At 40.4% G+C, this 22,032-nt stretch overlaps 3 gene segments (V, D, J or C); all 3 read right to left on the reverse strand.

The window, feature by feature from the left end:
* Window positions 1–6,073: 6,073 nt before the first annotated feature.
* LOC115078521 lies at window positions 6,074–6,595 on the reverse strand. The segment is given in 2 exon segments: window positions 6,074–6,402; window positions 6,504–6,595. Coding segments are annotated over 2 exon segments (369 nt in total).
* A 5,908-nt stretch (window positions 6,596–12,503) lies between these two features.
* On the reverse strand, window positions 12,504–13,107 carry LOC115077938. The segment is given in 2 exon segments: window positions 12,504–12,904; window positions 12,995–13,107. Coding segments are annotated over 2 exon segments (411 nt in total).
* A 5,038-nt stretch (window positions 13,108–18,145) lies between these two features.
* On the reverse strand, window positions 18,146–18,680 carry LOC115078522. The segment is given in 2 exon segments: window positions 18,146–18,498; window positions 18,591–18,680. Coding segments are annotated over 2 exon segments (396 nt in total).
* Between the last annotated feature and the right edge of the window lie 3,352 nt (window positions 18,681–22,032).

Here is a 22,032-nt window from a genome sequence, read left to right on the forward strand (position 1 = left end):
TTATCTCAGGTCGTTTGTAATTAGGGAAATTGGTCAACTGCATTAGAAAGGGAAGCAAACTAGCTCTTGAATGGGAAATGATATTGCTAGCTGTACCTTACTTTTCCTTTATTCGCACAGGATCTGGATAATGGGGGTTTTGTTTTTCATTTTAAGGGTTTCATCAGTTTGGAAGAAAGAAATGAAGTTTCAAGCTTTTAGTGAACGCTGATTCTTTCCAAGTAACACTTTCTTGCTGATTTTATTACCATGAACCTAACCACACAGGAAAATGGAAAACTAAATTCGTAATGATCTAAAAAATGTATCTGGATAATACTGAGCGCTAGGAAGAGGATGATGAAGGCGTGGCTTATCCAATATTGTGCGACAATATTGAACCGTAGTGAGTTTAGGGAAGCGACTCAATTAAGTAGTGCAATAAAAAAAAAGTGCTTATTGAGGTTTTTGCCATGTGATCCCGGTCTCTGGCACAGTAGTAAGTGCCGGTGTCTTCGGTTCTCATGCCAGTCAGTTGTACCGAGAACTCATTTTTAGAAGTGTCTCTGGAGATGCTGATCCTGTTTTGGAAAGATGGTGCATAGCCTGTGCCACCGGTGCTAGTTACGTGCTCCAAATATTCCGGTCCCTTTCCAGTGGACTATCGGATCCAGTACCACTAATAACCCGTGGTGAGAGCGTAACGGGTGACTTTACAGGTCAGGCTAAGGGTATCGGTGGGCTTAAGAGATCCAGTTCCGGTCTGATCCAATTTTATTTGAGAAAAGACACCTGAAAAGAAAAAGAAAAGAAAAAGTAATAGAAAGAAATATTATGAGAAAGAAGAGTTTAATCCAATAAACAATGATTTACTCTCAGCGATCATTAGTTGGTTCTTACATAACGGGATGACCAGCAAGAAAAGAAAAATGAGCAACTTCATAATATATTCTTATTTGGATTTGAGAAGCGAACGGTTCAGAAACATATGTTCAGTTTTCCGTACGAGATAGTTGTCTAATCTTTTTAAACAGAAATCACTGCCGCTTAATTGCATGAAATATTCAAATCGCATAAAGAAGAGCTAACAGACCATGAAGTACTGACATGAACATTATTTGTTTCGGAAAGAGGAGTTAATATCCTCTACCAAATTGCAAATAAGTGTGGTATCTAGACGAAGGAAATTATCTTTGTGCAATCTTCTGCAGTCCGAATGATTTGAACGCCCTTTACTATTGCTGACCAGTAGAAAAGCCCCTACATAAATGACGGGTATGGTAGATTGCAGGGTATGAGCATTGTTGAAGGTGGTGGGTTGTATTGGCAGGTGGGGTCTCTGGGAGTGGTGACATTGGGGGCTGAGTGTACATGGATGTGTGTAAGCGTGGCCAGGGTTGGGGAGGGGTGTGTGTGTGTGTGTGTGGCCGTGGTGTGGGATTGTGCAAGCCGGGTGTGTTAGTGTGTCTGTGTGTCTGTATGTATGTGTTTGCGTGTATGAGTGGCGATGGGGGGTGGACATCTGCAGCTTTCCAGTCTCCCATGGGCAATTGCTCCCCACACCCGTCTCCTCCAGTTATCCTAATAATTTGGTCCTCCCCTTCCCCTCTCATTGCTGCCCAGTGCTCCACCATCTTGCAGGTGGGGTTCTGGCAGGGCAGATGGAAGGATGTCGGTGACGTCATCCCCGCATCACTTGATCGCTCTCTCTCCTCAGAGCCCAAGCAGTCACTGCCTCCCCCGAATCATATAAAAAATATCATAAAGTGTACATTTGTAATTAAAGTGCCTCTCTTATCTAAATCATAAACACATATTCATATGAATCACTGCTACATTAATAAAACAATTTGTATTACACTTTTAGCACATATCTTAAATAGTACATGACAAACATGTCAACAAAATACATAAATACATCTACAAAAGGTGAATAAACTCCGAAGCTCAAAAAGTTATATAGATGTCTCCTAGGAGCTAGACAATAGATGTTACACTCAATCCATTCTTACTACAGAATCATAATTATATGGAACTTGCTCAGCAATTAGTTGTTCCTCTTTGCGCAGTCACAATTGTCAATTTTCTCTCCCCAACAAAGGCCTCTGTTTCTTCAGAGGGAAAAAAATGCAGGGCTTACTTAAAAAAAAACCAACTATTATAAGAGTATCATCACATTTTGTTGAAACAAACATTTGAATTCAATAATAAGTCTGCTCTTATTTGGTTTCGAGCATTGCTTTACATGTACTTTAACCAAGCGAAACAATTCTCAAAATCAAATAGGAGCAGACTAACCACAGACATATCCTTCTCACAACACTTCAAACTGGTAGAGGCAATCTCAACAGCCCTCCTAATAATATGTCAAAAATGATAATAAACCTATGTTATTATCCAATGCTGTCTCAAACCAATGCATGGACAAAGAAATGCGTTTCTGCCCTAAAAAGGCCTGTTAAACAAACCCCAAAGACCTTTGTTTCGCCTAGTTGAAGGCTTCTTCAGGGGAAACATACATTAAATCTATGGCAATTTCATACAATGACCGTCATTAATGGCTCAACCAAATCATAGCGGTATAGCAAGTCTCACTCCCATTTCAAATGGTCTCTTAAAGTGCTTGATCCATGAAATGTATTCACTGTGAACTGCTGGATAATAAAGTATCTCGTTGTTCAAGGAGCATACTTTACAGTTGTTTCTAATATTAAAGCAAGCCGCTTTGTTCGTCTTCAACAAGATATCACTGAAAACTTCACTAGAACCAATTTCCCCACGAATGCAGACTCCACTTATTTATAATCCATAAGGTTCGAATGTAGATCTTTTCAATAGGAACCCCTTAAGTTCATCAGATGGTAGCATGGCTAGTGGCAATAAGGAAATAGGGAACCCACGGAAGATTTAGCCAGTCTGCCATATCTATATATAGAGAAGGAGAGAGATACAGAAATGGTTATTATTTATTTACTTTGTAGTTTATAATATATAGAGAGAGGTTTGATTGGATTTTGAATCTTTTACATTCTTTGCAGGCTTTGAGTGATCTGTGATCTGGAAGGCAGTTTATAAATTACTATAATTACATAAACTGAAGCTTTATTAGAGGAACAGGAAAATTATTCTTTTTCTTCTGGTTTCATTCATGCTAACTCTAGTGCTTTTCCAACATCTATAGAACTGTCCCCTTCCCTACCCCAAATCCTCTGCATGGCTGAAACAACAAGTCCTCATACTGCATATCCATAGGAGAGCTATAGGCCTGAATGGGAAATTTGGAAGTGTCCAGTACCTACATCATTTAAATTAAGCCTATAGAGTTATTTCTAAGTATTTTTTGTGCTAAACGTAAGGGAGAAATATTTTTTTAACCTTTATCCGTTTTCTGGAACATCACTCTTCCTGTATTAATTCTCAGAAATCATAGCTAATGTATCTGCCATATCTGTTGAGTATTCCAACACGCATATTATCTGGGCCTAATGACTCGAAAACATCTAAGTCATCTAAGTATTGTTTTGAGGATCTATGTACTATGATTTGTAAAATTGGCCATTAAAATATGCATATGCGTTACTGCTGCCATCCATAATGCACCTCCATTACCATTGCCAACTAGGGCAGCATCTAATTGAGGGCGTCTCCGGCCTTATTCCCCCACCATCCCAAGTGCTGCCATCAAGGGGATGTAATGCTTCAATCTCCCGTGCCTCTCAGCTATGGAGTGATGTGAACAAGGGGTTATGGAGTCTCCATCTTCCCCAGGGAATTCCTATTCTCTGAATACAAGGCTGCAGTCAAGAGATTTGCTCCAGCTCTTGGGCTGCTTTTCCATTCCAAAGTTTTCCAAAAGCAATGCTGAGGTGGGAGGGAGCACTCCATCCTGTCCTGCTGCTTCCCAATATGCAAAATGGCACCAGATGACCTCTCACACACATTTAGGGGGTCATTTTCAAAGGAGTTACGCATGTAAATGTGACATACTATCGTAGCAATTTTCAAAAGCTATTTACTCGAGTAAAGTGCACTTACTTGAGTAAATCCTATGGACAATTCAATGGCATATATTGTAGCAATTTTGAAAAGCCCACTTACTTGAGTAAAGTGTGTTTACTCGAGTAAAAACCAGTTTTGCTCGAGTAAATGCTTTTTAAAATCTACCCCAAAACCTACATATTCAGGAGGAAAGCCAGACCCAGAGGGTAGATCTTATCCTTACAGCACTGGAGGGGTACCAGTGGGTGGAAGTGCCAGTGGGGATGATCAAGGAATCCTAACTTGAAGGGTGGGAGCCATGAGGTATAGTTGGACACAGAAGCATTTTTTTAATGCACATAGGGGCGGATTTTCAAAGGCGCGGGAATAGCCTACTTTTGTTTGCGCTCCAGGCGCAAACAAAAGTACGCTGGATTTTAGTAGATACGCGCGGAGCCGCACGTATCCACTAAGGGGTAGATTTTCAGAGCCCTGCTCGCCTAAATCCGCCCAAAACCGGGCGGATTTAGGCGAGCAGGGCCCTGCGCGCCGGGAAGCCTATTTTACATAGGCCTCCCGGCGCGCGCAGAGCCCCGGGACTCGCGTAAGTCCCGGGGTTCTCGGAGGGGGGCGTGTCGGGGGCGTGTCGGGGGCGGGCCCGGTCGTCGCGGCGTTCCGGGGGCGTGTCGGCAGCGTTTTGGGGGCGGGTACGGGGCGTGGCTACGGCCCGGGGGCGTGGCCACGCCCTCCGTACCCGCCCCCAGGTCGCGGCCCGGCGCGCAGCAGGCCCGCTGGCATGCGGGGATTTACGTCTCCCTCCAGGAGGCGTAAATCCCCCGACAAAGGTAAGGGGGGGGTGTAGACAGGGCCGGGCGGGTGGGTTAGGTAGGGGAAAGGAGGGGAAGGTGAGGGGAGGGCAAAGGAAAGTTCCCTCCAAGGCCGCTCCGATTTCGGAGCGGCCTTGGAGGGAACGGGGGGAGGCAGCGCGGCTCGGCGCGCGCAGGCTATACAAAATCGATAGCCTTGCGCGCGCCGATCCAGGATTTTAGTGGATACGCGCGGCTCCGCGCGTATCTACTAAAATCCAGCGTACTTTTGCTTGAGTCTGATGCGCAAGCAAAAGTAGGCTGATCGCGCTTCTTTTAAAATCTACCCCTAAAATCCTGGATCGGCGCGCGCAAGGCTATGACTTTTGTATAGCCGGCGCGCGCCGAGCCGCGCAGCCTACCCCGTTCCCTCCGAGGCCGCTCCGAAATCGGAGCGGCCTCGGAGGGAACTTTCCTTTGCCCTCCCCTCACCTTCCCCTCCCTTCCCCTACCTAACCCACCCGCCCGGCCCTGTCTAAACCCCCCCCTTACCTTTGTCGGGGGATGCGTAAATCCCCGCACGCCAGCGGGCCTCCTGCGCGCCAGGCCGCGACCTGGGGGCGGGTACGGAGGGCACGGCCACGCACCCGGGCCGTAGCCACGCCCCCGTACCCGCCCCCAAAACGCTGCCGACACGCCCCCGAAACGCCGCGACGACCGGGCCCGCCCCCCGACACGCCCCCGACACGCCCCCCTCCGAGAACCCCGGGACTTACGCGAGTCCCGGGGCTCTGCGCGCGCCGGGAGGCCTATGTAAAATAGGCTTCCCGGCACGCAGGGCCCTGCTCGCGTAAATCCGCCCGGTTTTGGGCGGAATTACGCGAGCAGGGCTCTGAAAATCCGCCCCATAGGGTGGAGGAGGAAATGCTGAAGATAAGGTCCATCGAAGTCCTTTGAAGGTATCACTCAGCAGGTAAGAAAGGCCCAGTGTGAGCCCGTATCGGGGGCTGCACTCTCAGGTGTAGATAAGTTTTAGCATTATCAGTGGGGTAATGCATGTTGTGTTGGTTAATGCAAAAAAAAAAAAAGTCTTAACCCGTATTAATTATTCATGTCATTGTAATTTTTTTGTCATTTGGTTTAAGCCCCATTAATGTCAATGTGGATTAAAGCAATAAAGTAAAATTTCTATGGCGAGTATTTAATGTAGGTTATTGTATTTAATATGCATTAAAACGTCTCAGTGCAGTTACTGATCATTTTACACCAGATTCACCAGGTTCCGTTTTGAAACGTTTTTGCCAGCCATCTCATAGACTTCCTTCCACTGTGTCTCTTGCACAGTAATACACAGCAGAGTCTTCAGTTTTCAGGCTGTTCATTTGTAAATACAGCATACCGTTGGCATTATCTCTGGAGATGGTGAATCTGCCTTGCACCGTTTGTGAATAACGGATAGTGCCCGAGTCCTGATTGATTTCTCCCACCCATTCCAGTCCTTTCCCGGATGCCTGCCGAACCCAGCTCATCCAGTGGTCCCTAAAAGTGAATCCTGAGGCTTGGCAGGACAGTCTGCAAGACTCGCCTGGTTTTTTAGTTTCTGCAGCCGACTGTAGAAGTACCACACCTGACTCTACGCCTGTTTGATAAAAAGAAAAGAAGAAAAAAAAGATTAAGACAATACAGAATGAAAAATACAATTATTTCTCCTTCTCTGCAGTGACACATGAGAATACTGACCTGACATTAGGAAGAGGAGTAGCTGCAGTAAAACTATCATTTCTAAATTATAAAGATGTAATCACACAGGATCCCACTGCAAGAAGAATGTCAAATGTTTTGACTTGAAAAAGTCTGTCTGAGCTTTTAAGCAGGAAATGTAGCGAATTAATTTGCATAGCCTCGTGCTAATACATAAAAAGAAAATTCAAATCCTAGAGAAAACGCATATTGTGGTAAGGATGTGCAAAGATCTCTTAGTTTACTGCATCTTTATTCTGATTTACAGACTTATAGTCTGCCTTTTAGAGAAAACCTGAACAACAAAATCTTTAGCTAGTCATTGCAAAGAGGATGGAAGCCACGGAAATTGAATGGCTAACATTTTCACAGTGTCCAGGCCATGTCATAATTATCGCACACACAAGCATTTCTTCAGAAAAATTTTTTTATTTTATTTATTTAACAGTTTTATATACCGAAGTTCTGGTAACAAAGTTACTAATCACTTCGGTTTACATTACAACAATAGATTGACAGTATATAGAATAATGTCTTACAATGAACAAGGTAAATAGAACTTGGAAAAAATAAACAATAACATAATGATGAGTCTTCATTGGCAGTAAATGCATGATTTATTTCTGAAGGAGCATAATAACCTCCTAATGAGAGAGGAATTATAGATGGAATGTACTAAGGATTGGGTAATAAAGACCTAAACTGAGAGCGTCTCCACTGCCCCCAGACCCGGTGTTAGATTCTACCTCTATGATAGCGTTTTTCTTGCTCTGGATAAACGAATTCTAGCTTTAAAATGTAGAGTTCCTCTCTGAATACTCAAGAGCTATAAAGCAAGCTCAAAGTCAGTCTTTGCGGGTCATTTACTAAGGCTTATTCATCATTCCATGTCAAAGGGAAAACAGCACAGTAAGTCAGGTCCTTACTTTGCAAATATTTTGAAGAATACTCAGGCGGCCAAGGGTTTCTTTCTAGTTTCCATAGTTGGAAGCTTTTAGTGAGTTTTCCTTTTTGTCTTTCTGTCACAAATGAGTGTGTTTGCCTTCCCAGTGAATGACAAAGTATAGAACTGGAGGGTCCTTAAGAAGGTCTAATTTAAAAAATGTGTAAGAAGCATGTTTAAGAGAAACATGGGGGTAAGCTGCGTGGCATGGCAGATAATATTCCATAAAAAGCTTGTTGGGCAGACTGCATGGACCAGTTGGCCCTTTTCTGCCATCATTACTATGTTTCATTTGCATGGCAGATAATATTCCATAAAAAGCTTGTTGGGCAGACTGCATGGACCAGTTGGCCCTTTTCTGCCATCATTACTATGTTTCATTTGCATGGCAGATAATACTGCCATAAAAAGCTTGCTGGGCAGACTGGATGGACCAGTTGGCCCTTTTCTGCCATCATTACTATGTTTCATTTGCATGGCAGTAATTTTTTCTTGAAAGTGAAATAATTCATTTGCATTTCACTGGGAAAAGTGGACTTTATGTTAGGCCACATCCATTAAACATTTTCTGCCAATGTGTATTTGGCCATCAATAACATTAAGAAACAGGCCACTAAGACTCCTTTTAGGCCAGAGAGTAGGAAGAGTTTTAAAGATAAATGATTATGAGTTTGTTTTAACTGTGTAAGAATTTATTAGTACAATTCATAGACTGCCTCCTTCATTTCCATCCTTTTCCCGTTTCTCATCTTTGTTGAACTGTATTGGAGCTTTTTCAATACTGAACTGCATTTCAACTACTAGGGGGTATTTTGTTACAGAAGTCTCCAACATCTAAATGATGTGCCAGAACTTGTTATTGATCCCTTTTAGAATTTATTATCCACTGGGGGCCCTGGTTTTGTGTGAAAAATTGAACCCTACATTGTTAAACCCAAATGATATTCTTACCTCAGACAAAAAAAAAAAAAGTGGAACTGTGGATGGGAGGAGAAACTAAAGAGGTAGGACCTGGGCCTGCATACCCTGTGTCTGCCCTTGTCTCAGGGTAAGCAGTTCCAAACTCTCTGATCTTATCTGCTTCCTCCATGGGCTGCACGACCATAAATAATCCATACAACTAGTGGCTCTGATCAGTTTCCTCAGGGGATCCAGAATTGATATACACTCCTTGTTCTGCTCCGCTTTCTTGGGTCCCAGAAACATGGTGACAGAATGCCATTCTGGATTGTTCTGCCAGAAATTACGCTCTCCATAGTGGACACAAAAAGGTGCTGAATTAGCACAAATATGAAATTTGTAAGCAGTAGTGCCATGCATCAAGGCCTGTGTTGAAGCCTTGACAATTGGCAGTACTGCTCACAGGTTTCATACTTGTGCTAATTCAAACCCCTTTTTTTGAGTTTCTTTTTTGCTCTGCAGTATCTGCTTCAATATCACCCCTACCCTTCTGTTACCTGCAATACAGAAAAGGTGGAGGAGGGAGAACAAGAGAGGAGGAGCTGGCTTAGAGAGCTGAGTAGCTGTTCTCTTCTCTGTGTCCTCCAGGCTCACCCTCTCTCCTCCTCTTCCCTGAAGGCTGCCTGGAGGGAAAGGGCTGGAGCAGAACACCCCTGCTGCTCTGCCTCTTAAACCTGAAAAGAAGAGCCGGGACCACAAATTAAGCCTTGGCCTTACCCCTTAAAAGTAGCTGCTTCACAATTAGAAGGTTGGACTTTGCAGCAAACTGGCTCACTAATTATGTACAAAAGGCACTGACCAGGAGTAAACATATTTTATTTATTTATTTATTTTATTAACTTTTTTTATACCGACAATCGTGGGAACATCACCCCGGTTTACAATATAACTGAGAAAGGATGGAAAATACAAAAAAAACCGGGAGGGGGAAGGTGGAGCAGCCAAGAAGAGAGGAGAAGGAGCGGCAGCAGAGAAGGAAAGCAGTAAAGGAGGAAGGCAAAATAGGAACAGTACCTGAGAGGAGGTACAGGCAGGGGTAACCTTATTATCTAAACAATATAAGACCTTATTATATAAACAAAATACACCTTATTGTATAAACAATATAAGACCATATTATATGTACAATAATAACAACTTTACAATCTGTACACTCTGAGAGGGTTAGGAGATCGCAAGCAAAAATTATAAAAAAATTATACAAACAGGTTGGAAAGAAATTGCAAAAGGGAACGAGAGAGGGATAAGAATGGGGATAAGGCTAATAAGAGCAAAAGAGAAAGATGCAAGGAATAGACTCAGGGGACTAGAAAAGAGTAGTAAAATTATACCTTAAACAATGACCGTTGCAGATGAATACAAAAATTTAGGGCATAAGCTGAGTTTGGTCCGAGTCTGGATAAGCCAATTTGAAGAGCCAGGTCTTAATTCCTTTTTTGAATTTGCTTATACATGGTTCTAATCGGAGTTCTGTGGGCAGGGTGTTCCAGAGGGAGGGGCCTGCAATAGAGAGGGCTCTTTTGCTGGTGAAAGCATGGTGTGCGGTGTTAAGGGTGGGGGTATAGAGAGTTCCTGCGAGGGTGGTTCTGGTGGGACGATTGGATGAGCGGAAGTGTGGTGCAACCTCGAACCAAGAGTGATTGTGATTGTACAGGGAGTTATGAAGGATGGTGAGAATTTTGTATCTTATATGGGAGGAAATGGGTAACCAATGAAGGTCCTTTAGAATGGGGGTGATGTGGTCACCTTTACGGGTATTTGTTATAATCCTAACCATGGCGTTCTGCAACATTTGAAGGGGTTTAATAGTGGAAAAGGGGAGACCCAGTAATAAGGAATTGCAATAATCCAATTTTGATAATATAGTCATCTGAAGTACTGTGCGGAAGTCTTGAGTATGAAGAAGAGGTTTAAGTTTTTTAAGGATGTGGAGTTTGAAGAAACCCACTTTATCATAGTGTTGATGTGATGTTTGAAATTTAGTTGTTGGTCTAAGGAGACATCAAGGTCTCTCACGGAACGTTTAATTCCCTTGGGATCTTTGTTTTGGTTTTTCTCTCTTTCACAGTCGGTGTTAATAAAGCAATGTCTTTCGAGCCAGTTCGTTTAATAGGACGCTCAGTATTTTTCAGTCTTTTGCTGCCCCTCAGCGGAAGGTTTGCAAGCGGACGCTGGGTGGGTGTCCTTCCCTGGGGCTTCCAGACAATAATGAACCGCGCTGTCTTCACTTTTCCGACTTTTTCATTTCTAAATAAATTGTCTGTGGTGATAAGGAATATCGGCATGGAAAGTTTCCCCATCTTCTGGGCCAACTCTCCCTACCCATTGAGTCCAGTCCCTGGCGTTTGGCGAAACCAATGCTTGAGGACGTCAGAAAGGCAACCGGACAGAGTCCTCGGGCTGGATCAGACTGGAAGAGTAGAACATCGGAAATGACGCCTGCAAATATTGACATTCATTTTTCAAAATATTATATATATCTTTTTTCGCCGCGCTTTTTTGAAGGTGAGGCTAATTCACTCATTATAGCGCCTTACCTAGGGAAACTGACAGGAAAAGGAAAGACCGTAGAGAAATGTTTTTTTTTCTATTTAGTTCTCCCCGTTAGCAATATTCTCTCCCAGTTTGAGTAAAACAGGACAGGATATGAAAGACTCCTCCATTATTTAACAGGAAATTTGCTTCCGAATTTGCAAGCGCTGCTTGTATAATGGCTGCAGGATTAAGGTTGTGCTTGGATTCCGGACACGGTGATGAAAAATTAATTGCTGCTTTTTTTAATTCATTTAGAAACTTTGGGTGCTGTAGTGCAGAAGTTGGCTTCCACCAGGTTTTCTATCATCAAATGTTTATATTTGAAACATTTCAGTTATCCAGAGATATCTACCAAACATGACAGCTCTTCTAAAACAATCCTATGAAAATATTATGTTTATAGTCTACCATATACAGTATTAAATGAGGCTGCTTTATTTATTTTTGGATTTATTAACTGCCTTTCCCGAAGCGCGAGGCCAATAGATAACACAGACACATTTCTAAAATATATTAAATGAGCAGTATTTTTTTTATTTAATTGTAAAAGATCATTTTTTCCAGAACATGTTAAGAAACAGATAGGGTTGGGCAAACCCCCAAATTGTGTGCTCTGAATGGCACGGGTTTCCCACCTGGCTCCAGATTTCCAGGACAGATTCATCCAGTCCTGGTTTTACTCTCACTGCTGGCGTGGACTTGTAGCTCTGATCTTCCTATTGTTTTCCCTGGAAAAGCACGACTACTGCTCCATGCAGGCAACGGGGGTAAAACCAGCCTGTCCTGAAAACCAGGAGCCAGTTGGCAACCCTATTCCCAGCCGCTGTAGGCATGGTTACAAAAGCAGGCTAAAAGGGACAGTAAATGAATCTTCACAGCAGAGAAGCTGCATTGCATGGTAGGAGAGCCCTTGGGTTGAAGCTTGATTTTCGAGACATGTGACCTGCACAGATTAATAAGAAGCGATTAAAACTGTAAATCCCTATGCAATCATTGCTTACCCCTCCAAACTATGACTAAACTGTTAAATGCACATGGGAGCTGTGGCCCGTGATAACTTACTGACATGCAGGATCCATTTCATGCAAAAAAAAAAAAAATGCTTCCAGTGACCTGAAAAGAGGTGGCATTTTGTTTAAGGAAAATATTTCTGTTATTGGTTTCTTGCAGTTAGCTAGCCCTGACTAGAGATGTAAATAATTCCTCACTAATATGTTCGGTATCTAACTCCATGATTCACATTCGGCTTAACAGATGGAGGAGAGGAAAAAACTGTTTCTCATGGTTAGGGGAGAATTTATGATTAAAGAAATTAATGTGCCCTCTCGGGCATAATAATACACGGCGGTGTCTTCAGATTTCAGGGAATTGATTTGTAAATAAATCATGCTGTTGGAATTGATCCTGGAGATGATTACATGCCCTTGAAAAGCGGGTCCATAATGTGTTGTTGTCTGGTCAGGGTGAATGCTCCCAACCCACTCCAGTCCTTCCCCGGGTGCTTGGCGAACCCAATCCATCCAGTAATCAGTGAAAGTGAATCCCGAGGCTTTACAGGACAACTTCACAGACTCTCCGGGCTTTTTACACCGGATTCACCAGGTTCCGTTTTGAAACGTTTTTGCCAGCCATCTCATAGACTTCCTTCCACTGTGCTCTCGGGCACAATAATACACGGCGGTGTCTTCAGATTTCAGGGAATTGATTTGTAAATAAATCATGCTGTTGGAATTGATCCTGGAGATGATTGCATGACCCTGTAAAGCGGGTCCGTACTGTATCGTTGTCTGGTCAGGGTGAATGCGCCCAACCCACTCCAGTCCTTCCCCGGGTGCTTGGCGAACCCAATCCATCCAGTAGCTGGTCAAAGCAAATCCTGAGGCTTTACAGGACAACTTCACAGACTCCCCGGGCTTTTTAACCTCTGCATTGGACTGAACCAATTCGATATTCGAGAAGACACCTACGGATAAGGAAAACAGGATTTACAAGACCAGTTCCACATAATAAAGTATTATGGTGCATAATTTGGGAGATACAAAAAGATACCTACAGGAAAAGTACGATGGGAAAATCAGAAGACATAAGAAAATCATAGTTTTTGACTATCCCCGGAAAGCTACAGCGCAGAGGAAACGATCCTTTGGCTGACCATCAATGATGCAGGAGCCTCTGCTCACAAAAGCGTCGCCTTTGATTTTAAAGCGGAAATGCTCTAAATTCATTTGCATATTATAAATTCATTTGCATATTATAAATTCATTTGCATATTATAATTTGCAGAGTACGAAGAACAAAACAACTTGAACTCAGCTAGAAAAAGTGGACAGGTTGCATCTGACATTTCTTTGTTATGGTCAATAGTAGAAATGCTAATTACCCTAAAAAATATGTGACAGTGTATGAATGTGAGTCAGTTATTAAACAAAACCCTACAAATATTTAAAATGAGTTTCGCAACCAAATTCAGTTTTCAAACGCTTTGGGGCGAGCTTATTTTATGCGATTCAAAACTAAAAAATGCTAAAACTCCGTATTTTCCAGGGAATAAACGTAGTGAAAATATGTTTGGGAAAATAATGAGCAAAGTTTGCACATATGTCCTAATTGATTAAATTTATATTGTCTGATACAAATTAATGAGAATGAGCAATATAATTCTTTTCTATTTCCTTTATTTAAATGTTGAGTGTTCCTTGCAGGAATCAGATCACATATTCCAGGATATTCTCTTCCGGGTGGAATTGAATAACCTCCCCCCCCCTCTCATTCTGTCCCTCTATCTGTCTCTATCTTTGTCTCTGTATCTCTTTCTATCTGTCTTTCTCTCTCTCTCTATTTCTATGACTCTCTGTATCTGTTTTTCTTTCTATATCTCTCTATGTCTATCTGTCTATCTCTCTGTGACTGCCTCTCTATCTCTGTGTGTCTCTCTATCTCTATACCTCTATCTCTTTGTCTGTCTGTCTCTCTCTCCATCTGTTTATCTCTCTGTGACTGCCTCTCTATCTCTCTATCTCTGTGTGTCTCTCTATCTCTATACCTCTATCTCTTTGTCTGTCTGTCTCTCTCTCCATCTGTTTATCTCTCTGTGACTGCCTCTCTATCTCTCTATCTCTGTGTGTGTCTCTATCTCTATACCTCTATCTCTTTGTCTGTCTGTCTCTCTCTCCATATGTTTTATCTCTCTGTGCCTGCCTCTCTGTCTCTCTATCTCTATGTATCTCTCTATCTCTATACCTCTATCTCTCTGTCTGTCTGTCTCTCTCTCCATCTGTCTATCTCTCTGTGACTGCCTCTCTGTCTCTCTCTATATCTGTCTCTCTATATATCTGTCTCTCTATCTCTATGTGTCTCTCTATCTCTATACCTCTATCTCTTTGTCTCTGTCTGTCTCGGTCTCTCTATTTATCTCTCTATGTATCTATCTATCGATATATCTTGTTGTATGTAATAAAATGTATAATTTATATATTGGGCTTTGTTAACAGAAACCTGATAAATGAGTATGGTAATCTTTTCTGGTTAATTAATGTTTTAAGATAAACTTTAACTCCAGAATAATTGAAAAATGGATAGAGAGATATTGAATATATGATTTCAAGAACTTTGAGTACAGTTTTTCCACATGGGATCTCAGAGATTCACTTTTGAAATTAGGGTAGTCTTTTTTTCTCTATTATGCAATTACAAGACTGGGATGTTAATTCGTCCTCAGAGGTACTGAATGTTACTGAGATGTAAAAGAAAGCTACTGAGATTCTGAACAAAGATGCTTTACAAGTAGATATTAGTTTAAATAATTGAAGGTTCCGAATTTCCTATGGCTGAATTCAGCTCTAGAGGTAACTTTCAGTACACAGACACCACAATTTCTGCAATATGATTCATCCGGTAGATGATGCTTCATTTGTCGGAGCTGAATGGTTTTGGACAGAATGGGATAAAGGAAATATGCCCTAATCATTGACTTGTAGGTTAGGAGTGAGAATGAAATGGTAGTATTTATAGATACTATTTTTATAGCTGCCTGTGATCCGTTTTCTTAAATCTGTGCATGAGTAACCTGCTCGGTGTGACAGTTACTACCCTTATCAATAGCACAGGGATTACTACTCTCAATCAATAGGCCTTGATACTTTTGACACAACTGCAACATCACTCTTCTCTTTGATGGTGGGAGAAAGGGGAATTGGATTTGGATGGCAACCAACATGGGCCCTGAGTTTTATGGTCTGGGGATATTGATTTGCAGACATAAGGACTGCTTCTACAGCCAAGTCCAAAAGCAAAGCAAGTTAGCATTGCTGGAATTTTCTGGAAAGGTCCTCATCCAGTAAAAATGTTGCTAGAAGTACATTTTTATGGTTTTGATTGTAAATATTTGTACCTTTATCATAAGGATTGGGGGTAACTGCATGGACTACCCTTAAGAGAAACTTGAGGTGACCTACACAGCATGGTAGACATTACCAAGAGAAGCTTGCTGGGCAGACTAGATAGACCATTTGGTCCTTTTCTGTGTCATTCCTATGTTACTATGTTTGAATATGTACACATTTATGCATAGTGACATATTTAAATGCCTGGGCAGTTATTTATTTGTGCACACATATTATTTATAAATAAAGATATCATTTAAAACTGAGGTATAATGATCATTAGTGCTCTTTTCTTAGAGATTTTCTATGAATTCCCAACAGCTGAAAATGAATATGAAGTTTATTTTTATAACTATTTTATAACCATTTAAAAAAAATTACAAGCGATATAGGAGAAATATGAAGTCAGTTGCTACTCATTTAAAAAATATAATTATTTTCTGTAATTTATTATAAAAATGTATTATAAAAAATGTATTATAAAAACCAACAGAGGCCAAACCAGGTTCTTGTGGCCTGGATTGGCCACTGTTGGAAACAGGATGCTGGGCTTGATGGACCCTTGGTCTGACCCAGCATGGTAATTTCTTATGTTTTTATGTTCTTATGTACAACTTGTAATTGCATCTAGGCAGGGCCAATGCAAGGGTCGTAGGCACCCTAGGAGGACAAATACTGTGACCTCCCATCCCCACCCATATATTCTTTCTTTGTTTGTTCTCTCGCTCTCATGCTCTCTCTCTCTCCCACCTTCTGTACTCTAGGTCAGAGAAAATTTACATATTATGGAGGTAGTGCATGCAAATTTTCTCTCATGCATATTCATTGTGGATATCCTGAAAACCTGACTGGCTGGTGGGCCCCCAGGACAGGGTTGGGGACCATTGCTCTAGGTGGCACTTAGTAATGTCTAGTCCATCCACTGACCCTGCATCTAGAAAAGAGAAGAAGAAACCACTTCCTCTATTTCTTTGCTGGTGAATAACCTATGAAATGTGTATTGCATTTACAGTAATTAAAGTTTATTTAATTTTCTTGCAAACAAATACTGCAGGTCATGTGAGAGCTCTAAAGAATTCAGTCTGTCCCTATGCCATTGTTAAGCTCATCAAGAAATTATGCTTTTCAGATATAGAGCTAGATTATTTTCTCTAATATTCTGCCAAGTTGGGGACTTTCTTATAAAGATATCCTCTCCATACAAGTTAAGGATAAATATATGATTTCTTCCAAAATACAAGTTCCTTAGAGTAATTGTCCTTAGTAAATGTATCCATGCTACTGTTTTGTTTCTTTAGTGATAACTACTAATGGGAAACTCTTAAAATTGATGTTTAGTGTTTTCTTACACATAAAGATAAGCTGACATCAAGTCTCAGTCAATGAGCACAAATGCTAAATATTAATATGTAAATGTTGCTTGTAACCCACTCTAGGCAGTTTCAAAAGGATGGATTGAATACCAAAACAAACAAACAAATAATAATAATCACTAAGAACATTTCTCACTTCTCATCTAAGTTTTTTTGAAAAATTAATTGCATTTTCTCTGCCAAAATACTGAAAACAATAAACTGGCAAAATCTTTGGGCATTGTATCTGTTTTAATCTTTCTCAGGTAACCTAACAAATGTTCAGTATGCAAATAAGCCCTGTTCTCCTTTATAGCACATGTGTGGTAGATTTCTTGAACTGTGTGGCCAGATCAAAGAGCCCCTTTGAAAGTTAATATAATTCTGCAAACCTGCATGCCAGAAACCTTTGATTTGGTATTTAATTTGAACTATTTTTTTTTTTTTTGTGAATTTGGGTCTGGAAAAGGTCACTTCAATTATCCATTTATTATGTAGCAAAGCCCACTTACATCAAGATGGAGAGAGAAAGCATTGAAAACATAATTAAGATACTGACACTCTTTGGACAATACTTATATTGCAGCCTCCGATTAATCTGTGATACTGATGCCTTGTGGCAACTGCTGGAACTACATCCTCTCCCCAGACAAATACCTTTGCTGTACTACATGAATGGGTCAACTGAATGGACACATATCAGTTTTTTTTTTATATATAGACAGAAAAAGTGCTGCTGGTGCTGGTAGATACCTTATCACTTTTTCACAGATTTTGGCAATCATAGACCCCAAATGATCTTGACAGGATATTGCACTTTTCAATGAGGTATAACATTGAAAGTGAGTAAGAAATGTAGAAATGTAGTTGACTGGAAGGACCCATAGATTAGCAAGGATTAATAGTGTCCTAGTGACTGTTCTGTGAGGTGTTCCATATAACGGCACTGAATAAATGTTGTAATAGAACATAGAGGCGGTAGTTTTGTTTAATAGCAAAAGATCGATTTTGCTTAATAGCAGAGGAAACACAAGGGGAACACTTTACACAAGCACAAAGTCGATTGTCTTCTGAATGGGACTGGTTTCTCAGGTGAACTGGATCAGGGGAAATCAGCAGGGCTAAAATATATAAGAATTTTCACGCGTGGAAACTGCATAGCAGAGCTCCAGAGCCTTGGTTTCAAGCTTTCAGTTTTTAGACTTTTAACGTGCTCAGATTAGCAAACAGAAGTTTTTAAAATCTAAACTCTGGGTGTTCATTTAAATTGCCTAATGCACATGAGGACAGAGGCATTTAACAGGTTACTGACAAGAATAATCGAGTTCATTTCTCTGAAAAATAGTTCCACTGGCTGAGTTCCACTGACAGTGTTAATTCCTCAGCAGGAAGTTCAGTATAGAGATCTTTTTTTCAAATTCAGTTTAACAAATGTAGGTCGAGTAAAAGACAGGAAATTATTATTTAGTTTTATTCAGGGGAGATTTTGTAATGGGAGAAATCAATGTGTTGCCAGTCTCGATTACAGTAATACACAGCGGTGTCTTCAGATTTCAGGGAATTGATTTGTAAATAAATCATGCTGTTGGAATTGATCCTGGAGATGATTGCATGACCCTGTAAAGCGGGTCCATAATGTGTTGTTGTCTGGTCAGGGTGAATGCTCCCAACCCACTCCAGTCCTTCCCCGGGTGCTTGGCGAACCCAATCCATCCAGTAATCAGTGAAAGTGAATCCCGAGGCTTTACAGGACAACTTCACAGACTCCCCGGGCTTTTTAACCTCTGCATTGGACTGAAGCAATTCGATATTCGAATAGACACCTACACATAAATAAAAATATCATTTACTCCAGTATTTCAGAAAATAGTAAGGTAATAAGGTGAATAATGTGAGAGGTAGAAGTGATACCTACTCGAAAAGAATGATGGGAAGATCAGAAGCAAGGAGAACACCATTTTAAAATATCCTCAGGAACCAAGAGCACAGAGGAAATGGTCCTGTGACTAACCAACGATGTAGTACAATTGCACTGCCTTTATTTTAAAGAGTAAATAATTTGAATTAATTTGCACGTGTGATGATTTATCAAGCATGACCAACAACCTGAACCCAGATATAAGAGTAGAAAGGTTACTTGTGCCATTTGTTTGTTATGATCAGTATATAAAAAATCCTAATTCTCCTCAAATGTACATGAATGTGAATCAAATTTAAAATCAGAAATCTAGGAATATGGCAAATTGTAAAAGGATTTTCACAACTGTTTTCTGTTTCCAGTTGAGGAAAACATCTAGATCCAAGTCAAAATGAAAAAGATTAAAACGCTCTATTTCCCCAAAATTAAATGAAGTAAAAATAATGAGGGAAATAACATCAACAGTCAGTAAATTTGTTCTGATTACATACAGCTATAGTAATACTTTCCCTTATATGGTGTGTATTTTATGAAACATCTAATGCTAAAAGCATGGAATGTGCATTATTAGAATGTTTATTCTGCTCTTGAAAAGATGAATGTTCCTTGCAGAATCATGTCAGAGATTCTAAGATTATGATCTCCATGCAAGTATTCAATTTTATATAAAGATTATTTAAGATAATGCACCACTCATCCAAGGGACCTAAAGCTCAGTAGATAAGTGTCTCTTTGTAAGGACTCAGGTTAAAAAAAAACCCAAACCAACAACAAAAAAACACTGCTCAAAATTCTTGAAATTGTATATGTTGTTCATGTAGTATCAGAATCTGATCCATGCCAATTTTATGTAAAGTAGCCTCCATATATATATACAGAGAGATGTATGCATGTATATATGTCTATATCTATGCAAGTATGTATGTAGATCAGCATACATGTATTACTTGCTCTAGGTAATAGAACTTATGCTCTGGGCTTTGTTAACAAAAACCTAATGAAGGAGCTAGATAATGTGTTTATTGAGCTCATTAATATGTCAAGACAAGCTTTGGAGACTGCAACAATTTCCACCTAGATCCAATGGAGACTATTTTACAGAAAGTGCTCACTTTGGATTACAAATATATTCTTGTCAGGGCACCTTCAACCAGCTGTCATGCACTCTAAAATTGGCAAGGATTGGATACTGATACTACATGAATAACACACAATTTCACTTATCTGCTGAGCTTTACGTCCCTTGGATGAGTGGTGCATTATCTTAAATAATCTTCATTGCCACAACAGCAATTATTCTGCTAAAAGATCCACTATAGGTAGCTATTAGATTAAATAATTGAATTTTGTATTGCTGTAGTCATATCCTAGAAGATACATTGTTTTAAACATAGATCACATTTTATATATTCTAATTCTTTGGAGTAGAAAGGAATTTTGGCTTCATTTTTCAGTACTGGAATAGTTTGGATAGAATTAGGATAATGGAGAGAAAGCATTAGGTTTTGACAAAGATATCCAGGATCTCCATATATCCAACAGTAATTAATTCTTATTGTCAATATAATTTACTCTAATGTAATTAACTTTGGTGGTGATCAGCAAACATATGATATTTTAAAATAGTATTTTGGTAACATCTACAAACAGTGATTGGCTTAATTAATTTCATTTAATTTATGTATTTGTTTGTTTAAAATATTTATATCCTGTTTGTACAAAGTTGGAGGGGAGACACATTGTGTACATTCATAAAATTACATTAAAAAGATAAAGACATAAAGACAGTATACAAGTAAGTGAAAGGACCAATCGGCTATCAGTGAAGGAACAGTCTTGCAATAGGAGGCAAAGTCTTTTCCGATAAGGGTTTCCGGGTGGGGAGGGGGGGATTTAGGGGCTGGGGAGTTGCATGGTCCAATTTAATTTTCTAAGGGGAGCAGGGAGGGGCTGGGAAGATGTCCAACCCCAGACCTGTCAGCCGACTTCATTTAAAAAGTGATCAAGAGAAAAAAGAGAGGGAGTGGGGCTAGGAGGACCCTGGGACCCAGACCTGGCCCTGGACCTGGCCTTGTGTGAGGATTTGGTGGTTTTGACATGCTGTGGAGGGAGGGAGAACTTGCGGGAAGTTTAATGCCTGCCTCTGAGCTGGCCTTACATCTCTCATGGTAGTAGGAGACTTGCTAGGCACTAACACACCTCCTTGCATTATAATAAGGTTATTACTCTGAAGTTTGCACCAGAGGTGCTAAGCCTACTGCCGGTTTTTGAGCATAAGATTTATTTGGCGCTAAAGTCCTTTTTACATACCTGGGCAATGTTAGTACAGCTGAAGAGTCATTAATACAGAAAAGGCACAAAAACCAAGTGGAAGATCCAGGGTAGGCAAAGGAGAGCTTAAAGAGAACTAGGGGAAATGGTGTTTTTCTGGTGATTATTCAATAAACACTTAGTTGTTTTGGTTTGTTTTTTTTTTTTTTTGCATTGGAGATGTTTTATTGGAGGTTTTCAATTAAAACCTAAAATAAGAAGCCTTAAGTATATTATTGCACTCAATGGAAATGTGAAAATATTTATTAAAATGTATGCCTTAAAAATTAATTTTTGCTCAACAAATAAACCATGAGATTAAGAAACATTCATTATTTGGGATCTTTGATTTTATCACTGTTAAGTGCTAAGTCACTCTTAAAGGTGTTGCCCCATGAACACAAAGGTACTACACCAAATTTAGTAGAAACAAATTTAAATTTATTATTGCATATCAATAAGCAATGCAGGTATCTTTGGGAGGAACAGAGCTGCAGGGAATGAAGAAATAGGATTTACATCCAGACAACATCTAACAAGGCATTGATCTGAGCAGTATGAGTATACAAACATTGGGGTAACTTGCTCAATATGAAGGCTACTACCCTCAAACATTAAGCCTTATACTTCACTTTGATGCAGCTCCAACACTGCTCTCTGCATCAATGTGCGGGGGAAGGGGGGGGGGGGTGGAAAGAAGTTAGAATTTAAAAAGTTGCCAATAAGGGTCCTGAACTCAGCGGTTGGAGTAACAGATAAGTATGAGAAAAATAAATGTGAAAGCTTTCTGGACAGACTGGATGGGCCTATTGGTCTTCTTCTGCCCTCATTTCTATGTTTCTATGTAAGCACTACTCTGTGTCTCACTGTATGTCAGTGAGTGCTGCTTTTTTATAGGTAAAACATACAATAATCCCTAATAAGGATCCATGGGAGTACCATGTATTAAGTTTCTTGTGTCAAAACAAGATAAATTAAACCTAAGTTACCTTGATCCCCCTCCCAAATTGAGGCCCACTTGCCTGATGTTCACCTCAATCTTCTGTTAGTCTTTTGTCCTGTCAGGTTTTCACCCTCAGGGAGGTTTCCAAGACTCTGCTATCGCTGGTGCCACTTTAGTTGAAACGTT

This window comes from Rhinatrema bivittatum, chromosome 16, assembly GCF_901001135.1.
Source record: "Rhinatrema bivittatum chromosome 16, aRhiBiv1.1, whole genome shotgun sequence".
Classification (NCBI taxonomy): domain Eukaryota; kingdom Metazoa; phylum Chordata; class Amphibia; order Gymnophiona; family Rhinatrematidae; genus Rhinatrema; species Rhinatrema bivittatum.